General features: G+C 45.0%; 1 protein-coding gene across 1 annotated transcript; it reads left to right on the forward strand.

Moving 5' to 3' along the window:
• Positions 1–551: 551 nt before the first annotated feature.
• On the forward strand, positions 552–17,730 carry LOC116781117 (serum paraoxonase/arylesterase 2). Its single transcript, XM_032676721.1, has 9 exons — positions 552–678; positions 4,509–4,579; positions 8,812–8,867; positions 9,761–9,926; positions 11,018–11,144; positions 11,971–12,171; positions 12,817–12,898; positions 13,421–13,549; positions 14,480–17,730. Exons 1-9 carry the CDS (start codon positions 605–607, stop codon positions 14,636–14,638), a joined length of 1,065 nt encoding a protein of 354 aa, XP_032532612.1. The 5' UTR covers positions 552–604; the 3' UTR covers positions 14,639–17,730.
• Positions 17,731–18,549: the final 819 nt, after the last annotated feature.

An 18,549-nucleotide genomic window follows, 5' to 3' on the forward strand; every position in this document is an offset into this window, starting at 1 on the left:
TTAACCCGCTAACGTGTGTTCCCCAAAAAAGCAAAAGGCCAAGGAGGCCAGTGCTGCAGATCATGCAAAAGCAGATTGCTTCATGGAGGAACCCTGGAGCCCCAAGGTGGATTCTGTAGCCCTTGTCCTGCACACAGGAGAAAGCTGTGGTGGGGGCATGGCAGTGGAGGAAGCATCATTCTGGGGGGAAACTTTACTGTTAGTGGACATGTATTAGCATGTACATCTCAGCCTAGAGGTGTACACGGAGTACTTGTACATTCTGCATCGCACAGTCTTGGTCAGACACACTTATTTTTGTACAACACTTTTTTTTTTTTTTTTTAATAACAGAGCTGGAACTTGGTCCACCTGCCTTTCCCATGGGAGCTGTAGCACGGAGCCTCCAGAGGGCTGCTGTCCGGCTCCCGCGTCCCGGGCGCTATGGCCGTGAGGCGGGAGGACGGTGCCGCGGGTGCGGGGCACGGCCGGGCGGGGCGAGGAGGCGATGGGATGGGAGGGTGCTGCCGGCGGGAGCGCGGCGCCGGGCCCCGGGGGCGGCCCGGGCAGGCGGGGCGGGACGGGACGGGTCGGGACGGGGCAGAGTCGGGAGCGGGGATCGGCCATGGGGAAGCTGCTGGCGGTGGCTCTTGTCGGGATAGCGGCAGCCCTGGTGGCAGAGCGGCTGCTGGCCTTTCGGTAGGATCCGCCCTGCGGGGTTTCGGAGCGGCGGGTCGCGGTGCCGGCAGTGCGGGACGGGGGTGGCCCGCGGGATGGGGGGCGGCAGCCGGGTCCTGCCGCGGGGCTGAGGCGGGCGCGGGGCGACCAGGGCTCCCCTCCGCTCTTCGAGCTGACGGGCACCGCAGCTCCCGGGCTGGGGCTCGACTTCGGCGGACACCCGCACTTGCACAAGTACAGTGGCAGCCAGAGGGGAAGGGTTCTTCATTATCATCACCATCGCTATCATCATCATTATCAAGGGAACCGTTTTTCCCCAGAGAAAAACTAGGCACTGCGATGCCTTTTTTATCCTCTTTCTTCAAAAACTAACTTCGGGAGCATTTGTGCAATGGAAATGCCCTTTGCAGTGGGAGGATGTGAAACTCTCCCTGGGAAGATGCTGGGAGCCAGGAGGCCAAAGGGAGAGGGTGCCCTGGGGCAGGGGGCCAGTACCTCTGTTTTTACAGAGGCTGCAGTTAACCGGGGTATATCAAAACCCAATATCTGCGAATTTACCTCATCTCCCACCAACTGGCCAAACAGTAAGTGGAAATCAGTTTGCCAGAAACGTGTGTTACTTTCTACCAAAGCTGACCTCTGGATAACAATAGCCCCTGTGTACATGAGGCTTTCTCTGACGGAGCACAGGCTTCAGTGATCCTAAGATATGACCTCGCTGTAGCTGAAATACCCAGCCATATCATGATCCTCATGCCATGGTGTTACAGCAGTTTCTGTCCTGAAAGCTACCAAACACATAACTGGTCATTTCAGGTCAGAAAAGTGGTGGTGAATTACTGTGTTAGAAGTAATTTTGCTCATGTTCACAAGGACTCCAAATGCTCGATTTCAAAGCAACAACAGCCAGCTAATTGAATTTTGGGTAATTGTAGGTAATTACAGAAGGAGGGCTATACTGCCTGGACCCAGGTACCTCACAAAGATGTGTTTTCATCTTGCGCTAAATCCACCTCAGGCATTAGTGATAACCACAGCGGTAGAAGAACCCTCCTGCCCTGGAGTCACACAAGCTGGGATGGCAGAGCCGGAAAACATTCCCTGGCTTTACTGGGGTGAGACATTTCAAAGGGCTGTAGAGAGCAACGGTCCCCACATCTCCCCCAAACTGAATGAACAAATGCAATATTGGAAATCTGGTAAAGAATAATCTCCTGATAAAAACAGGATCCCCCCTGTCTCTGTAGCTCTCTGTGGGTTTTTCCTGCGTGCTGTGTTTCAGCAAACTCCAGCATAGCAGAGGTCTTAGGATGATTGCTGACTTTGGAAACACACAACTTCAGTTCATAAAGTACTCTAAAAGTCATTTAACACACTTAAGAGAAACTGTGGGTAATTAGCTCTTGCTATGTGTCTCTGTTATCCATTCCCCACCCAGAAGGCAGAAATCCAGCAAAGAGTCTTTGCAGTTCCTTCTGAGTTTCGTATTTTGTGACACATACAGCATAAAACAGGTGAAGTTCTGTGTTACCAGCTGAAATGACACCAATTCCCCAATCAACATTTTAAACTGCTCATTCTCTGAAGAAAGCGCTGAGCTAATTTGTAAAATGTGAATGTGAACTATATAATTATAAAATGCGTGTTACTGTTTTCCTCAGAACAATATGCATATGATATTGTTCATATGTATTTATATATTCACACGCAATGTTATCATTTTGTAACACTGTACCCATAGGGCACTGAACTTGCATACTATGTTCAAAACAGCAGCCTACTTCCAGAAAGATGCTGACAGTTTTAAAAGAATTGGGACCTAAACCAAAATAAGAAGTGATTTGCAATCCTGTCAAAAAAAACCCCCTCAAAACCAAAACCCAAAAATCCAGGGTTGGTAAGTCTAGAGATGGGGAAAACTGAAAGAGAGGTCTTTGAATATGCAACTGGTTCCTGCTGAAGGAAAGGCCTATCCTCTGTGTCCCATGAAGTGGGACAGTGGGCATAGGACTGAAACTGGAAAGAGAAACAGTGGGACAAGGTGCCGTGCATTGGGGTTGCACCAAGTAGCAAAAGTTCCTTCTTTTTTTTGAAGTTGCATCCTCCATATATTGCAGGCCTCCTGTGTTCTTAGTACAGCCAGTTAGTTATCTAGGCCATCTGGCTGAGTGGCTGAGGCTGTGTGAGGTAGATAAACTGACACATTTTGGAAAAGCCTCTATATGTGCTGCAGCCTTGTGACTAGTGTCCTTTTGAATTACTCTCATTCCAGCCCATGAAGTGTTTCCCTGGGAATGCTGTCGGGATATCATCATCCCTCTCTGGCTGCTAGCTGAGTTCCTGCTGTGCTTTTGGCTCAGGGTGGCTTGCAGCCTGCCTGGGAAAAGCTGATGAAAACAGGGAAGGGAAAAGCCCTAAGCAGGCAGCAGTGCAAACTTCAGGCAGGATTGCCTTGAGCCACCCTTGGGTGCTTGGTGGATTTGGCTGTGCCAAGTTGCCAGTGGGCAACGGGGGAGCGGATATTCCTCCTGTGCTGTTTGTCAGCTGAGAGCCAGTGTAATTCTCTGGCAGGACTCCTGGGCTGGAGAGAGAGGGCTTGGGAGGGTTTAACTTGGTTCCTTTCCCTTGCTGTCCTCTGCACTTTTCACCCTTTTTCATCTTTTCTTTTGGCCTTATGTTAACAACCTATGTCAATGATACAGCACTGAAGCAATTTGCAATTCATATTTTAAGTGATTAAAAACAAGCAGGACTGACATACCATACGACGCTCAGCTGTAGCACATACTTTTCATATCACTGACTGATACTGCTGTTTAGTTTATGTTTATGCCTAAAACTATGACATAAACATGGCAAAGTTTTGCTATGGGATCTTTGCGTTCAGAATTTCCTGTGGTTGGAGCAATAGCCTCAACACATGCATAGGATAGACATGCAAAGGAGTAACTATGTTAGGTTAAATGCTTTCTTCTGGGGGAAAAAAAAAAAAAAAAAAATAAAGAAGAAATATTCTAGTACTCTACCCTGACATTTTCATGTAGAAATACAATATATATTCTTAGGGCACTGTGGACCAGTGTGGTCAAACACAGCAATCCTGGTAGTGAGGTGTCTTTCATAAGGATTTGCAAACAACTTGGAATGGAGGAAATTGAGAAATAGGAACTCGTGTAGGTACCTGTCTGTATCTGCTTGTTCAGTGAAGCATGAGACAGAGACTGAGTTTTGTGGGCACTTGTGAATGAAATAAGCACTGCTGAAGAGCGATGCTTGGAGTGGTATCAGGAGAGAAGGAGAAGGGACAGGGTAATTGCTGAAAATTGTACTACCACGTCCTGCTTGTTGTAAGGAAATGAGTACTCCTGCTTCGCAACAGTGCTATCAATACCTTTGAATGTGGAGTAAGAAATGAGGAAGGTGCAACTGCTGGTGGCATGGTCACCAAATACAGCCGTTGGGTTGGAGTAGAAGGTCGTCCTCTCCTCATCTGAAATGCTGGTCCTAACTGTGGGATACTACTATAGTTAAGTGACTGAAACCTGAAGAAAATTTGGCTGTCTTATTTTATTGTCTGAGCTGGAGTGGGCCATGAAAGCTTGTTCCTGACGCTCATGAACAAAATCAAGTTTCTGAAGTTACTCAGTGTGGAACAACCACTTAATCCCTGGACATAATGTAACTACCACAGTGATTTGGAGCATTTGCTGCTGCAGTTCTGGGGTTTGTCTATTCAGTATCTTATGGCTGATTTGTTACTGCGATGGAGCAGACAATAAAACTAAAAACTAGGAATGTTACCTGTTTTAAAACTGGCTGTGTGCTGTTAACCCTGCTCTTTTCTCTTGCAGGAACAGACTCAATGCTTCACGGGAAGTAGCCCCAGTAACACTCCCGAACTGCCGGCTCATTAAAGGAATCGGTATGTGCTTAAAATAACTGAGTGCCTTGCTTTTGTCCAGCCTTATTTTGTAACTGCTTCTTAAAGTCAGCTTCCAAGCCTGATCCCAAAAAACAAAGTGCTCATTTGACTTTCATTTGTTACTCGGACTTGGAGGTAGGGAGAAACCGCAGGAAGAAAATTGTGCTGAAAAACTAGTTTGATATAATGCTTTTTGCCTTTGGTATTTAAAGTTTCTGTTCCTTTTCTTGAAATTGAGTACCTTGCAAACACTTCTCCGTTGCTGAGCCACTTAGGAAATGATCTGGCTTTTAGATGAGGGCATGTTGGCTCTTCAGGCAGGTACCTACAGGTGTCTGTCAGACGGTGGTGACATCTTGAAGACAGAACATGCTGCAAGGGTGCAAGCTTTTGGAGAAGACCACAGGCATATGGTGAAGGAGCGGCTGCTAAATGCCAGCCAGGATTGCCCGCCTTAGTGCCGCATTTTGTGGAGATTTAGGAGCTGGCTGGTACTGCATGGTGCCAATGGCAGGCAGGAGCCCAGCGTGGTTGTGCAATGCAGCTGTGTGGTTTCAAAGAGCAAGGGGTTATGTTTGCTAACAAAGTGGCCGAAATGTTGACTTTGTACTTTGGATCATGTGTTTAGCACACACCAGTGTTTCTGTCTTGTTTTTTTTTTCTCTCTGATTAGGATAACCAGTGTATAAAATGGGTAGCTTTGAAATTGATTGCTTTTTTGGGTTTCCCTTTCCCCAAATAATAATTTTAAGCTTAATGGTGGGGATTTTCCCCTCCTTAGTGTTTTCATAAATGTCTTAAATTCTTTTGAAATTTGCTTGGATTTTGAATATGTAAAAACATCATTGGATGAGCTTTAACAGCCTTGCCTTTGAGCTTGCTTAGTCACTGAGTTGATTTCATAAATCTTGCTTCTTCCTTGTGTCAGGATTCAAGCATCTTTGTAAAGTCGAATTACTGCCACGAATGAGTATATGCTGAGTTCATTTGCCTGAGGTTATGTACAGAATTGCATTTGAAAAAAATTCCACGTCTTCTAGATTGAGCTGTAATTTACTCATACAAGATTCTGAATAATGCTTTTTTGATGGTGATTAATATAATTCTTTTAAGCATTTCACTGTTGCAATCTTTTTAAGACTTTTTTGCAACATGATTATTGTGTTGAGGAAAGGATAAAGCTGGAAATGAAAAATAAAGTTGTATTTCATTTCCTAACAGCATTTTGTTTTCGGTGCCTGACATTTACGTAGAGATTAGGTGAATTCTGAGAACCCATCTCTGCTTGGAGGTTGCAGTGGATCAGTTTACAGAGCTTCATTTCTGCTTCTTGCTGTGCTCCTCTAACACTGTCCCTGCACACTGAGCTCTGCACCTTGCCTTGCCTTTGCTCTGTTGTTTACAGCTCTTTAGAAAAATTAATATGCCAGAAATTAACTCAGCATGTCCAATGTGGCAGAAAGAGAAATAACAAAGGATTTGTGCAAACTTAAAAGTTGGCATGTGCACTCAAATATCTTCCAAAATTCATTTGCTATGACTAGGGAGGTTATATTTTTCAGGGAGATCAAGGACCCCTAAAGCTTAGTTGCTGCATAGGTAGCACTATTCAGACTAGAGGGTTTGCTGTACTCAGATCTGTAAGATTGCTTCTGTGGGTGCCTTTGTGTAAGAATGCCTTTCTCCATGGACCCCTCCTGGGCCTTTTTCCATTAAAGTGCTATGATAAAGTTGAATAAACATTATGTTTTTATTTTAATGTTTAAAACAGTCCTTCTGAACTCCTAAGTGACACATAGGTCCCAGGGCTGGATCAGCTCTGAGCAAAATAATCTTAAACTATCCCCTTTTCTTTCTGCAATTTCATCTTTTCTGTATCTCTATTTTTAAGACTTTGATCTATTCTGCTTTTCAGATACTGTGCTACGCAAGCACAAATGCAAACATTGAACAAGCCAATAAAAGATTGCAAAAAAACTTCATTCACTAATACGTAGGAAAGGCTATATTTGTAGAATAAACAGTAGGTTCTGGTTTTTATTGGTGCCTAATCATGTTACTGGTTTATAATAAAGTAACCATATCTCCTGTTCTGATTCCTAAAGTTCAAGAAGCTACAGAAGAAGTTGCCAGAAATACTTTCATCCTGGAACAATTCCTGGGATATAGGCAAAATAGTCTCGTGCTTTTGGACATGAAATCCAGATGGGGTTTTTATTGTTAGATACACCTGCAGAATATATCAATCTAAGATAAAATAAAGAACAGCATTTCTAGAGTAGGTAGTAATTTTTCTCAATATTTGTTAATTTTTTTTAAGTGCTGCCTGTTTAGATAATCGAATGGACAAGCTGGGCTCAGTGATACAATTAAGCAATATCCTGCAGGTAACTGATACCTAATAAATCAGTTCCTATCTCTCTCATGCCATATAGTACCTGCAACAGCCCTCCCAAAATGGGGCCCACAGGAGAGCCAGTGAGCTTCCCTGCGGCCGGCTGTGTCCCCATCCCCTCCTCACTGTCTCCCTGGTGCTGGCTCAGCAGGGTTGCGCTGAATCAGCATTTCACTGCTCTTCTGATGGCACTCAGTCGCTTCCACACATACCAGGACCTGGCCATGAAGTGCCTGAAAAGTGCTTTGCTGGGCACTTTCTTCACAAGCAATTGGGTGTGGGGCTCTGAGTGCTCTCCTTCCACCGGAAACTTGTAGTTTTTAATTATCTGCTCCCAATTAGCCTGCTCATCTTTCTACTTGGCAGCCTCACTGATTCAGTAGCGATAAATGATTATATCTCTGTTTATTCACTCACCAGTGTGTGCTGCCAGCAAAAGCAGTCTGTCTAGCTCATGTCACCATGGCAATTGAGCCTCTCAGCATTTATTTGTGCTTTTATCCTCCCAGCAATCCCGGGAAGTGGAGAATCGCCACTAACTCCATTTTATAAATTAACCCAGACGTGGAAAGACTAAGGCAAAGAAAAGGAGTTGCTGGTTTAAATGAGACTGTAAGCTGAGGTAAAAAGAAAAGCCCCAATTCAAAACTTTAATTGGAAAATACAGGCTCTAAGTCATAGAATCATAGAATCAGACGGATGAAAAGACCTCCAAGATCATCAAGTCCAACCCTTGATCCACTACCGCCATGTTACTAGACCATGGCACTAAGTGCCACATCCAGTCTCTTCTTAAAAACCCCCAGGGACGGAGAATCCTCCACTTCCCTGGGCAGCCCATCACCCTCTCTGTAAAGAATTTCTTCTTAATATCTAACCTAAACCTCCCCTGGTAGAGGACACTGTGTCTCTGGACACATCAGTGCAGATGTTGGCTTTCTGCCTGAGCCCAGTGAAAACTCAGACAAAAACCCAGGGGTGGGCTGTCTCCCCCCAAAATGAATCTTCAGAACTTTTGCTCTTCAGAAGGCAGGGATGCTCTGCTTATTGGAGTCATGGAGTGGAGCAGGGGTTTCCTGAGGCTGAGAAGGTGCTGACCCTGGCCCTCAGTGAGAAGTTGTGCCACTGCATCTTCCCAGGTCTGAGCTGGGGAGAAACTTTCCTGGATGGATGAACTGGGGGTTCTGGTTCCTCTCCACTAAAGGGCTTCTGTTTTATCTTCTTTCCTACCAGGGAAAAATATTACAGGATATACAGGAATTGGTAATATTGGAAATGATTGCCTGCAGTGAAAAGTGTGCTCTAACTATTAAAGCCCTTAGCTGTTATGGATATAGTAGGTTCTCTGACACTTGAGAGCTTTAACTAAATATTTAGCAATCCATCTTCGTGAAGTGTCCTAGCTCAACCAGGAGAATTAGCGTGCACAATTCTCAGAGCTGCCTTATGCAAGCCTGAGGCCCGAGTCATGGGTATGGTCCTCCCCTGGAACTCTCATTGCCCACGCTAATTGCTGCAGAACATTGTCGTCAGAACCTGGTGATTCATCCCACACTGTTCGGGGGCACATGGAGCTGGGTGAGAGGCTGCCTGGCCACTGCAGGGGCACCCCTAAGCCCCCAAAAATGAAGTGAGCTGCAGTACTATTTCCTAACCTGACATGCTGTCTTCTGCTACCGCTTTTAACACAGAATGATCTTTTCCTCTGAACTTCATTGCGTGCTCAGTTATTCAGAAAGGGGCATTCATGAGAGCTGGAATTGTACTAAAGAGGATTTTTTTTCAATGGGAAATATCTAATGTCACCTGAAAAACCCTGTTTATCTTTGTTTTGCAGAAGCTGGTTCCGAAGACATCGACATACTTCCCAATGGACTAGCTTTCATCAGCTCTGTAAGTGCCCATGGCACCTTCCCATGCAGGGGCCTGCTTTCTTCCTTACCTGCAGAAGCCATAGGTGAAAATATCAGGAGGGAGAATTTTTTTCTACAAGTCTGACTGGCTCCCTAAGAACAGCCCAGTCCTGTGCTGGCTTAGCTGTCATTCCCTTCTGCTTGAGCAAGTGCACTTCTTGACACAGAGGTGGTGTTGGTGGCTCTGAAGCATGTATATTGCACTGACTTATCTGCCCACGTAACCTTGACTTTCTTTCATGATACTTCATTGAAATGTTGAAATGTCAATCCTCTGCCATGTTAAGAAGATGTCTGAATTCCAAAATTAAAAAAAATAATCAGATTTTGTTTGTTGATTATGTTGTTCCTGACTTTTTTTTTAGCCTTTAGGACATAGGTTTTCCAGCTTTCTTTTGCAATCAGGATGGCAGGTGATCATTTTCTAAAACAAAAGCTGATGTTTTCATCTACGTGTTCCAGGGACACCCAGGGAATGAAAATGTTGCAAAATGCATTCAAGAAATCATGATCTGTTGTGCTGCTGCTGTTCCCCATGGCTTTACCATGTTGTAGTGGTGCCTGGTTCCCCCACAGTGTCAGTTTGTAGAGGGGTTTGGCACACGGAGTGTGACTGCGGTGGGGGCTGTGGTGCCTTGGGCGTGGCTCCTTGCACCCTGCATACGGTTTGCTGCTCCCTTTGCACTGTGACTGAGGGCTGGCTAGAGAGAGCAGGGCCGGTCCCTCCACCTCCACTGTGGCTCAGCAGGCTGAAGCAGGGAGACATCCTGATGTATTCTTGCGAGTCAGAGCAAGACTCCAGCATTTTCAGCCCTGTGATGCTCCTGTTTACTTTTTATCCAGGAATAATTTTCTTATGTTTTGATTCTATAGGGCTTGAAATATCCAGGATTAAAGAGCTTTGCTCCAGACAAGACAGGTGAAATATTTTTGATGGATTTGAATGAAGACTATCCCAAGGCAGTGGAACTGAGAATCAGCCGAGGGTTTGATCTGTCATCGTTTAACCCTCATGGAATCAGCACCTATGTAGACAAAGGTAAACAGCTTGAGGTGGTGGCAAATATTGTCCTAAAGAACACAAACAGAAATCCCTTTGCAGCACCCACAATAGCTTGCTCTTGCAAGGAGACAAAAGGGTTTGGGGGGTTTTTGTCTTTGTTGGGCTATTTTCTAAATGTCATCTATCAAAGAAAACAACCTTGCACATAATCTCAGTCTGTCTGAAACAGAAAGATGTCCTGTATATTAAAAGGAAAGGAAACATGAAAAAGTTTGAGTTGAAAACCAGAGAAAATGTATTTTGCCAGTTTACACCTGTCTCACACTGGGTTCAGGTATTTTGAGGAGATACATCCTTCACCAACTGGTAGTGCCCAGAGTGGAAACTTTTGTGGCAAAACAATAAATTATCAAGTCTCTGTAAATTACCAAAACCTCTGTTACTCTTTGTCCAAGCCAGGTTCTTCTCTCCAATATATGTTCTCCTGTGTCAGGTTCTGATTACCAATAAAGTATCTTTTTGCCTGTCCTTTCACTGGGGATTTTAGCAGGGCAATTAGAAGTCTGCAGATATTAAGAGAACCATTGCTGCAGCTTTGACCTGTGTCTCGATACAGTCACCCTTTAAGGGAAGGTGTTGGAGAAATCAGTGGTGTCTTATGAGGGTCTTACCAGAAGGGCTGGGCAGAAGGGCTGCAGCCTTACACAGGGTACAGGAGCTCCTTCTGCTTTCTCAGAGGATGTAATAAACAAACCAAAGAACCCGAACTGGCTGGGCCATAGATCCTTCTTCCAGTTGACTGAGGCTGTTTCACAGGTTGCAAAACCCACTGGCTTAGGCACAAGGATGAGGTTGTGATTTCTTTCTTCCTTGATAGAAATACCAAACATGTAGTTTACCCAGCAGGTCCCTGAGTGAGGCTGGGAGAAATGTATCTGGAGATCTGGACCTTGTTGCAGATGCATTCTGCAGTACATGGATACTTGTCCCTTCTGCCTCTGAAGAGCCCTGACACAAATGCACCAAACTTGGCATGTGCTCTGTACTAGAGGCTGCATCAGCACTGGGGGTGCTCAGCCATGAAAGCTGCTGCAGAGAATTCAACTGTTTCCATTTCTTTTTTTAAGATGACACCGTGTACCTCTTTGTTGTGAACCATCCCCATCAGAAGAGCACAGTAGAATTGTTTAAATTTGTAGAAGATGACAATTCTCTTTTACACCTGAAAACCATTCAACATGATCTTCTGGCAAGGTATGGGACCCACGTACCATCTTCCTCCAGAACAGGCATCCAATGTAGGATGATTTTTGGTTTTAAGGTATTATTAATATGTGATATTTCCCCTTTAACCCACATCCCTGTTTCTCTTATTGATTACTTCTTATCTATGTAATCAAAAGCAATGTTTCTCCAATCTCTTCTGCAAATTAGATTTTTAATAGTTGTCTCACTCAACTAGTCTTAAGCACTGCTGTGATTGATGGCAGTGAATTAGCTTAGCATCCATTTCTCCTTCTTTCATGTAGCCCACTCTTAGGTCATTGCAGATATGAATCTCCAGATGTTTTATTATTCTGAATTTGCTATGCTACACTGTAAAAATAAACATAGATTTAGCTTTGTCTTTTTTTCTTTTTTTTTCAATACAAAATTTTCTTGGTCTGTCCTACTGCAAAATGATTGTAAGATAAACAGAACCAGATTGATAAAGTTGTCACAGCATCTGCCTGTTCTCGGTTTTTCACTTGAGCATAATGAAAAGAGAGAAGAATTTCCATGGGCTTATGGACAGGCAGCTAGATTTCTAGTTGATGCCGTATGGTCCTGTTCAGGTCTCAGCACTGCACAGTCCTGGCTCACGCAAAAAAAAAAAAAAAAAAGAAAAAGGAGTAAAAAGGATCTAAATAGCTCAGTGTCTATCTGCAGTACCATCTCTAATTGCAGCACCCTTATGTCTGTGGGATGACAATGTCCTGCCTGGATTCTGGGCAGTCCTAAAATGTTTCTTCATACGTCTCATTTCATTATTTTATTTAACTTTCTCCATTTCTTTTTATTTTTGTTTTTTTTTTTTTAGTGTGAATGATATAGTAGCCATGGGGCCAGATAGTTTCTATGCTACCAATGACCACTACTTCACCGACTTCATCTTGATGTTCTTAGAGGTGTTCTTGGGTTTAACTTGGTCAAATGTTGTTTACTACAGTCCAAAAGAAGTTAAGGAAGTGGCAACTGGCTTTTGTTCAGCCAATGGAATTAACATTTCACCTGATAGAAAGTAAGTTTCTCCTTACCTTAGATTTTGTTTGATCACACAGAAGAATCCAGAGATCCTGATTTGTACATATGGTACCTCCGTGGTCAGGTGTCTAAGCTGGTTCATATAGGGCAAGGTGCTGCCTGTGCAGTGTAAGTAGTACAGAGTGATTGCAGCACGGGGCTGCGTGTGTTGGTGTTCAGCAGCAATGTTTGCTCCTTTGCATCGTTGTTTATGGGCAGTAAGATCAAAGGTTGCTGCGTTTAAAGCAGCCGATACAGGAGTTTGTCTGTATTGCTTGCAGGGATTAACAGGGCAGAGTTTCTGCAAGTGGGGAACGTTCTACCGTCCTAAAGTCCGTGTGACCGAATCAACCAGTCCTGTGGTGTGGACAGGTGATCTTAAATTAAAAAAAAAAAAAAAGGCATAACTGGGGATTTCTAGTTCCAAGGTCTGTTTTGGTGTTGCAATAGAAGAACTGGCACAGTGTGAAGCTACATTAGCATCTCAGTGCCCTGTGGCCTGCTTGCAATGTCTGTTGCTGTGTGAGAACTGTGGGCTGACATTCCTCATGGGAAGAGCTGGGCTTGCACAGAAGGAACTGTCTGGTTTTCGTGTCTTCTTACTCATATACATTGCTGAGAGGTGCTTTGCTTTCTTTTGAAGGTACATCTATGTTGCAGATGTATTTGATCATAGTGTTCATGTTATGGAAAAACACACTAACTGGAATTTAACTCACGTGAAGGTAAGATGCTGCTGTTCTATAAAAAAGAGACAAATGTGAATTTTGGACAGAACAGTCCCCATGAATGCTTGAGATGTCAACATGATTGTGTGTAAAGTTCTGGTCTGGGTGGCTCCTGCTGTGGGGTTGCAGAGGTGCTGTGTGCCCTATTACAGAGCTTCAGGTCTTCCACCCTCCCTCCAGCAGCCAGAGAGGAATCCTTGGGCCTGCTGTTGAGCCACAGTGGAAGTCTGCCTCAGGCAGTGTGGGTCAGAGCACAAAGAACTGAAGCAATCAACAAACATGTAGGTGTGAATGAGCTGATAGGGGAAGCTCAGAGCAGCAAGCAGGTTTCTCATGGTGTAGAGGTGGGGATGATGCATATCAGGGGAAAAGAAAAACAATACTGGGGGAGAAAATATTTCTTAAAAATAAATCTAAGATGTCAGGTGAGAGTCTTGGACAAGTCTATTCATTATGTTGTAGTTTACTTCCAGGACTTCTGATAGCTTTAACTTCTTGTTTTTGCTTTGTGTTGGATAGACACTGCAGCTGGACACTCTGGTCGATAACTTGTCTATTGAACCTCACACTGGAGACATCTGGACAGGATGTCATCCCAATGGGATGAAGCTGTTCTACTATGATCCTGAAAATCCTCCTGCCTCTGAGGTGCCTCTTGAGAGAGACATCACTGGTCTCTTGGCTGTATCTGTGCCAAAAAATTGTTTTGTTCAAATCACCCTGGTATAACGTAACTGCATTACATAGAGAAGGGCCTGGCCAGCCTTTGTGAAAGCAAAGACCAAGCTGGCTTCTGCTTTCAAGTGGAAGCCCGAACAGCATATACTCACTAACAAACACCTGTTCAGATCCTCGGGTGACAGCTGAGTACTTTCCACCCAGTAGCTCAGTCACTTTGGACTCCTCAGGCTGCTTTCTGTGCAGCTGTGGCCACACCTAGATTCTGATGAACTGCATTAATTACCGAGCCAGCACATCTTTGCCAAACTAAACATGATTGAGTGAGTGCAAAGCGTGACCAGAAACGTTTGCACAGTAATGATTAATCAGGGCAAATGTGATTCATCAGTAGGTGACACTGTAATTCTTCTTTCCTTCTGAAATCAGTGAGGTACTGGCCTCAGGGTAATAGTGGCCACAAGTGCAGCTGGCTGGTTGGTGTCCATTTGATTTCAGCCTTGTCTGAAGCACCCTGTAAGACACTTCTCAAAATTACCATGTTCAATAGTAGTAGACTTATGGTACCAGGCATTTGTTTATTCTGTCTGGAAAAAGCATGAAAATAAGAAGATATTAACTAACTCTTCAGCAGGGAAAAACTATGCACATTCCTTGGAGTGGGGATGACTGCCTTCCTTACAGACAGGGGGTCTCTGTTGCACAACCACTTAAAAAAACCCCCAAACTCAGTCTTCATGGACTGTGCTTCCCTGAAGGCCCTATCACAGGAATCACATGGCTGTAATTATCAGCAGCTGATCACCCTAACTAGTTTGTTTAACATGCTGATGTTCCCTGCATACATGGAACATTTCCACCTACGGCCATTTCAGTAGATGTATCCTCCCCCTCTGGCAGGTTCTGCGCATCCAGAACATCCTCTCAGAGGAGCCTGTGGTGACGCGCGTCTACGCTGACAACGGCTCTGTGCTGCAGGGGAGCTCAGTGGCAGCCATCTACGAGGGAAAACTGCTCATTGGCACAGTCTACCACAGAGCCCTCTACTGTGAGCTATAGCTCGTCATGGGTAAGATCTGCTGCAGTGGAAAGGATTTAATTCCTTGGGAACTCAGTTTCTGCTAGATTTGCTAACAACGAGACTGTTCCAATAAAGGTTAACTGCAGTAATAGAGATGTATTTTAGCCTTCCTCTCCAAAATGAGACTTCTACACAATAGTGAAGGAAATGTAATTGAAGGTGAGAAATTAGTTTATTTGTGTAATGGGGAGGACCCCATATCAGTAACAAAGGGTTACCTTGAAGTTCAGTTTCAGATTGCAAATGACTAAACTGTCAGACACTGAACTCATCTCTGCTGGCTGGATTTTGTTTTGGTTTTTTGGTTGGGTTTTTTTTTTTTTTCCCCATGAGAAAACTGATTTTGTAAATAAGAATTGTTGACTACCAGTGTGGTGTGTGTTATTGTGACTGACCCCTGGGCCTTCCCAGGGACTGTGTGAGTGGGTCTTCTTCTGAATCTGCCTATTGGCTTTCCCTAATGCATCCAGAATAACTGGAAGGTGAATAAATGTTATTTCAGTTTCATCCACTTCCCCTTCCCCCTTCAAGCCATTTCCTAACATTACTTCAGGTTCCTAAATTTTTCTTAATTCTATTGAGAAAAGAGTAGGGTATCACTTCAGAATGGTTTCTTACTGAGTCTTCCAAAGGGAGTTTAAAAAAGCTTTTTTTACTCTTAAAGAGTGGGAAACATGTCCTGAGCACCTTCATTGAGGAGTGCATTAGCAATTACTGTTGTCTGTCACAGAAAAGGGAGCATTTCCAGACACTTTGCCACAGTGACTATCCTCAAGCCTTGGTCACACTTTGTGTGTTTATCTTCAGTCGGTCCGGAGCCGATTCCCACTGTGCTACTGTGCAGCAGGCACCCCTTCCTGTTTATCTAGCATCAGCTACTGATAATGTCTCACACTGCTAAACAGCCTACCCAGGTTTCCATCAGCTGGTGGTTTTGGAATAGTGTTAGTAGTCACTTTCAGTGAACTGAACGGAATGTCCTTTGAAGCCGGAAATCAGTTTGGTGCTCTCCAGTGTGCACAGCAAGATGCCAGAAACCCCTGTTTTGGCCACCACTTGGTTTCCTGCTCATGGAGTGAGCTCTTCTTGCATTAGTGTAGATATCCTTACCCACAGAGCAGCTCCTGCTGCTCTTTTTGTCCTTCCGAGTTCCCAGCTGTGATCAGCCCTCCAGTTTTGTGAGATGCTGACATCCAGCTTAAGGTTCTGTGTTACCTGTGGTGGCTCTCCTGCAGGGGTTGCTGCTGTGCTGCCCGTGGCCCTTCTCAGCATCTTGGCAACCCCTCCAAATGCTGCCACCAGACAGACCTCCCCAGGGCTGCCAGCCCCTCTGTATACTTCAGCTGATGCAGTAGCTTTTCCTCACTACAGTCCTTCTCCCATTGTATGGAGAAAAAAGACAGGCTGCTCCTGAAGGGCGAGCCTGGGAGGAGAGAGAGCCAGTCCCTGGGGTGCCAATTGCTATGCTAGCTTTGCTCTTCCCTCCTGCAGTCTGCTCCACCACCAGCCACAGCCCCTCCAGTCTGGAGAGTGCACGGAAAGTCCAGTACTTTGAAAACACAGGAGTACTTGTGCCTACAAGATAGAGAAAATAACCCACTCTGTAGTGGCTCAAACACTGAGGCAGGAGGCAGAGTATGTGCAAACCATCCTCTGGATTTTCCCATTCTGGCTGAGAGGAGGCAGTACTGCAGGCTGACGTTTGGGTGAGCAGTGGCCCTGAAGAACAAATGTGTGTACTGACACCTCTTGGCTCCTGCTGTCTTCCTTTCTAACAAGCCTAATGGCTTTCATCCACTGGTAGGAGAAGATCTGCCACTCCTTTCCTGACGGAAAGGGACAGCTCTAACCAGAGCAAGGAGTCCGTGCCAGGGCTCGTGGCTGAGGCAGTGTTGCTGTACAGGAGGGATGATGTCATCCCCCTTCCTGTGCACAGCTGTGGGTCTTGCCACATCACCCATCTCCTGCCCCCAAAAAGCATCTGCTGCACCCTGTGCTGCCCCAAGCTCGCTGGAACAGACCCTGCTTGGTGTAAGGCAAGTCCCTGGGCACAAAGAAGTTCTGTGAGGTTGAAGAACTGAGCCAGTGGGCATGTTTGGCTCAGTCACTGTGCTCTTCCTGATGCCAGCAGCTTCCCCCTGCTGCCATGGTAGAAAGCTCTTTCACATGCATGTACAAATGGCACATGCTGCAGGGGTTACCGATGGCCAGAAGGGGAGACTTGAGCATTAGTTAACTGCGTGGCTAATTGACTTGTCTCTTGGTGGTGGCCCTGCATGAGCAGGTCTGTGCACAAACTGCGTTCACAGCTCCTCTCCAAAACGCTCACAAAAGACTTGAGGGCAGCCCAGGCTTCACTGTCTGCTCACAAAGGCTTTGGTGACAAGGACTCAACCATTTGGATCACAGTTTTGCTGACCATGGCGTGCAGCCCTGCCACAGAGTAGAGCTGGCCTTGAATGAGGACGGCTTTTGTCTCATCCCTTTGCTGTACTTGCCTTTGGCATTACCTAACCCTGGCTTTGCTACTTGCTCCTTAGCAACTTCTCTCCCTGCGGGACACTTTCAGCTTCCCTTGGAAGTGGTGTACTTTCCTACAGGAACGTGTAATCCATTTTCAGTCTTGAGGAACAGACGCCATTCCCAGAGCCCAAGCTGAAAGGACTGCTCTGAAGAAAGTTCTCACAGCAATGAGAGGTTGGGCTATTAACTTGTTCATGATTACCCATCAACAGTCTGCACAAGCATTCTAAAGTGGTTATTTTAGGATTGTGCCACTATTTGTTCTAAAGTGCCATCTCCTAAAGAATTATATCACGCATTAGTGGCAGTAACACACTGAAATGCTGATCAGCCACTCTGCTGGTCCTGGATTTACTCTGTGTTTGCAGAAATGCAATAACCATTTCCCTCAGCAGTGGCAGAAGTAACCCATAAAAACATTAACTTCAAATTCTGCAGTGGCTTAAAACATCTTCAAATAAGCAAATCCACACATTGTTGGATCTTGTCAAACTTTTACTTTTTTGTTGGTTTTAGCCTTTCAGAAAATAAAGATTGTCTTCACTCATCACTGGCTTTTTTTCTGTTCTAAATAACTCCTGTGCTGAAGGCTTTCCCATCGGTCTGCCTGCAGACTGAAGCATAGACAAGTGATGTGCCTTATCTTTTCTCACAACATTTGAGAGGAGAGAGATTGTAGGTACTTGATGTAACATTTTGAATTTTAACCTGAGGTGAGGACGACTGGAAGCCCATTGCCAACCTTCTCTACAGGTATCCCAGCATTGCAGTGCAGAGGCGGGAATTGAAGCTGGGCCACTGTTCATTCAAGTGATGCTGAGCAGGACAGAGACAGCAAGAGCCATACTGGGGTACAGCTTCCACCTCTTGGCATGACATCACCACTTCATAAACGCACTGGAGGCCTCAGTGCAGAAACAGCAGTGGTGGAAGATGCAGCTCAAGCCTGGCCTCTCAATCACAACGTAACCTGCATAGGGAAAATCCATGCTTGCAACCTGGAGGAGGGCATAACACATGATCTTTAACAAGCTGCAGAGACTGGAGCAGTTCTGGGTATTTCAGAAACCAAACTGCAGCTGGGACAACTTGCACAGACAAGAAAAATGTATGTATAGATGGCTTAGGAAGCTGTTGAGGAGACACATTTTACATGTCAATTGTGGACTTGGAACCTCCTTAGTATATCTCCTTTAATTAAGATAATAATTTTATGGATTGAGGATTCTTTTTATCTTCTTGCAGGTGGTGGCCATATTAGCAGAAAGTAAGGTTTATGATTCAGTTGTTGGGAAACGCAAACTGGGTTAAACAGATTAAGTGCAGAGTATTTGGCCTAGATTCTGTCAGATGTAAATCCACTGAA

The sequence above is a fragment of the Chiroxiphia lanceolata genome, chromosome 1, assembly GCF_009829145.1.
Source record: "Chiroxiphia lanceolata isolate bChiLan1 chromosome 1, bChiLan1.pri, whole genome shotgun sequence".
NCBI lineage: Eukaryota > Metazoa > Chordata > Aves > Passeriformes > Pipridae > Chiroxiphia > Chiroxiphia lanceolata.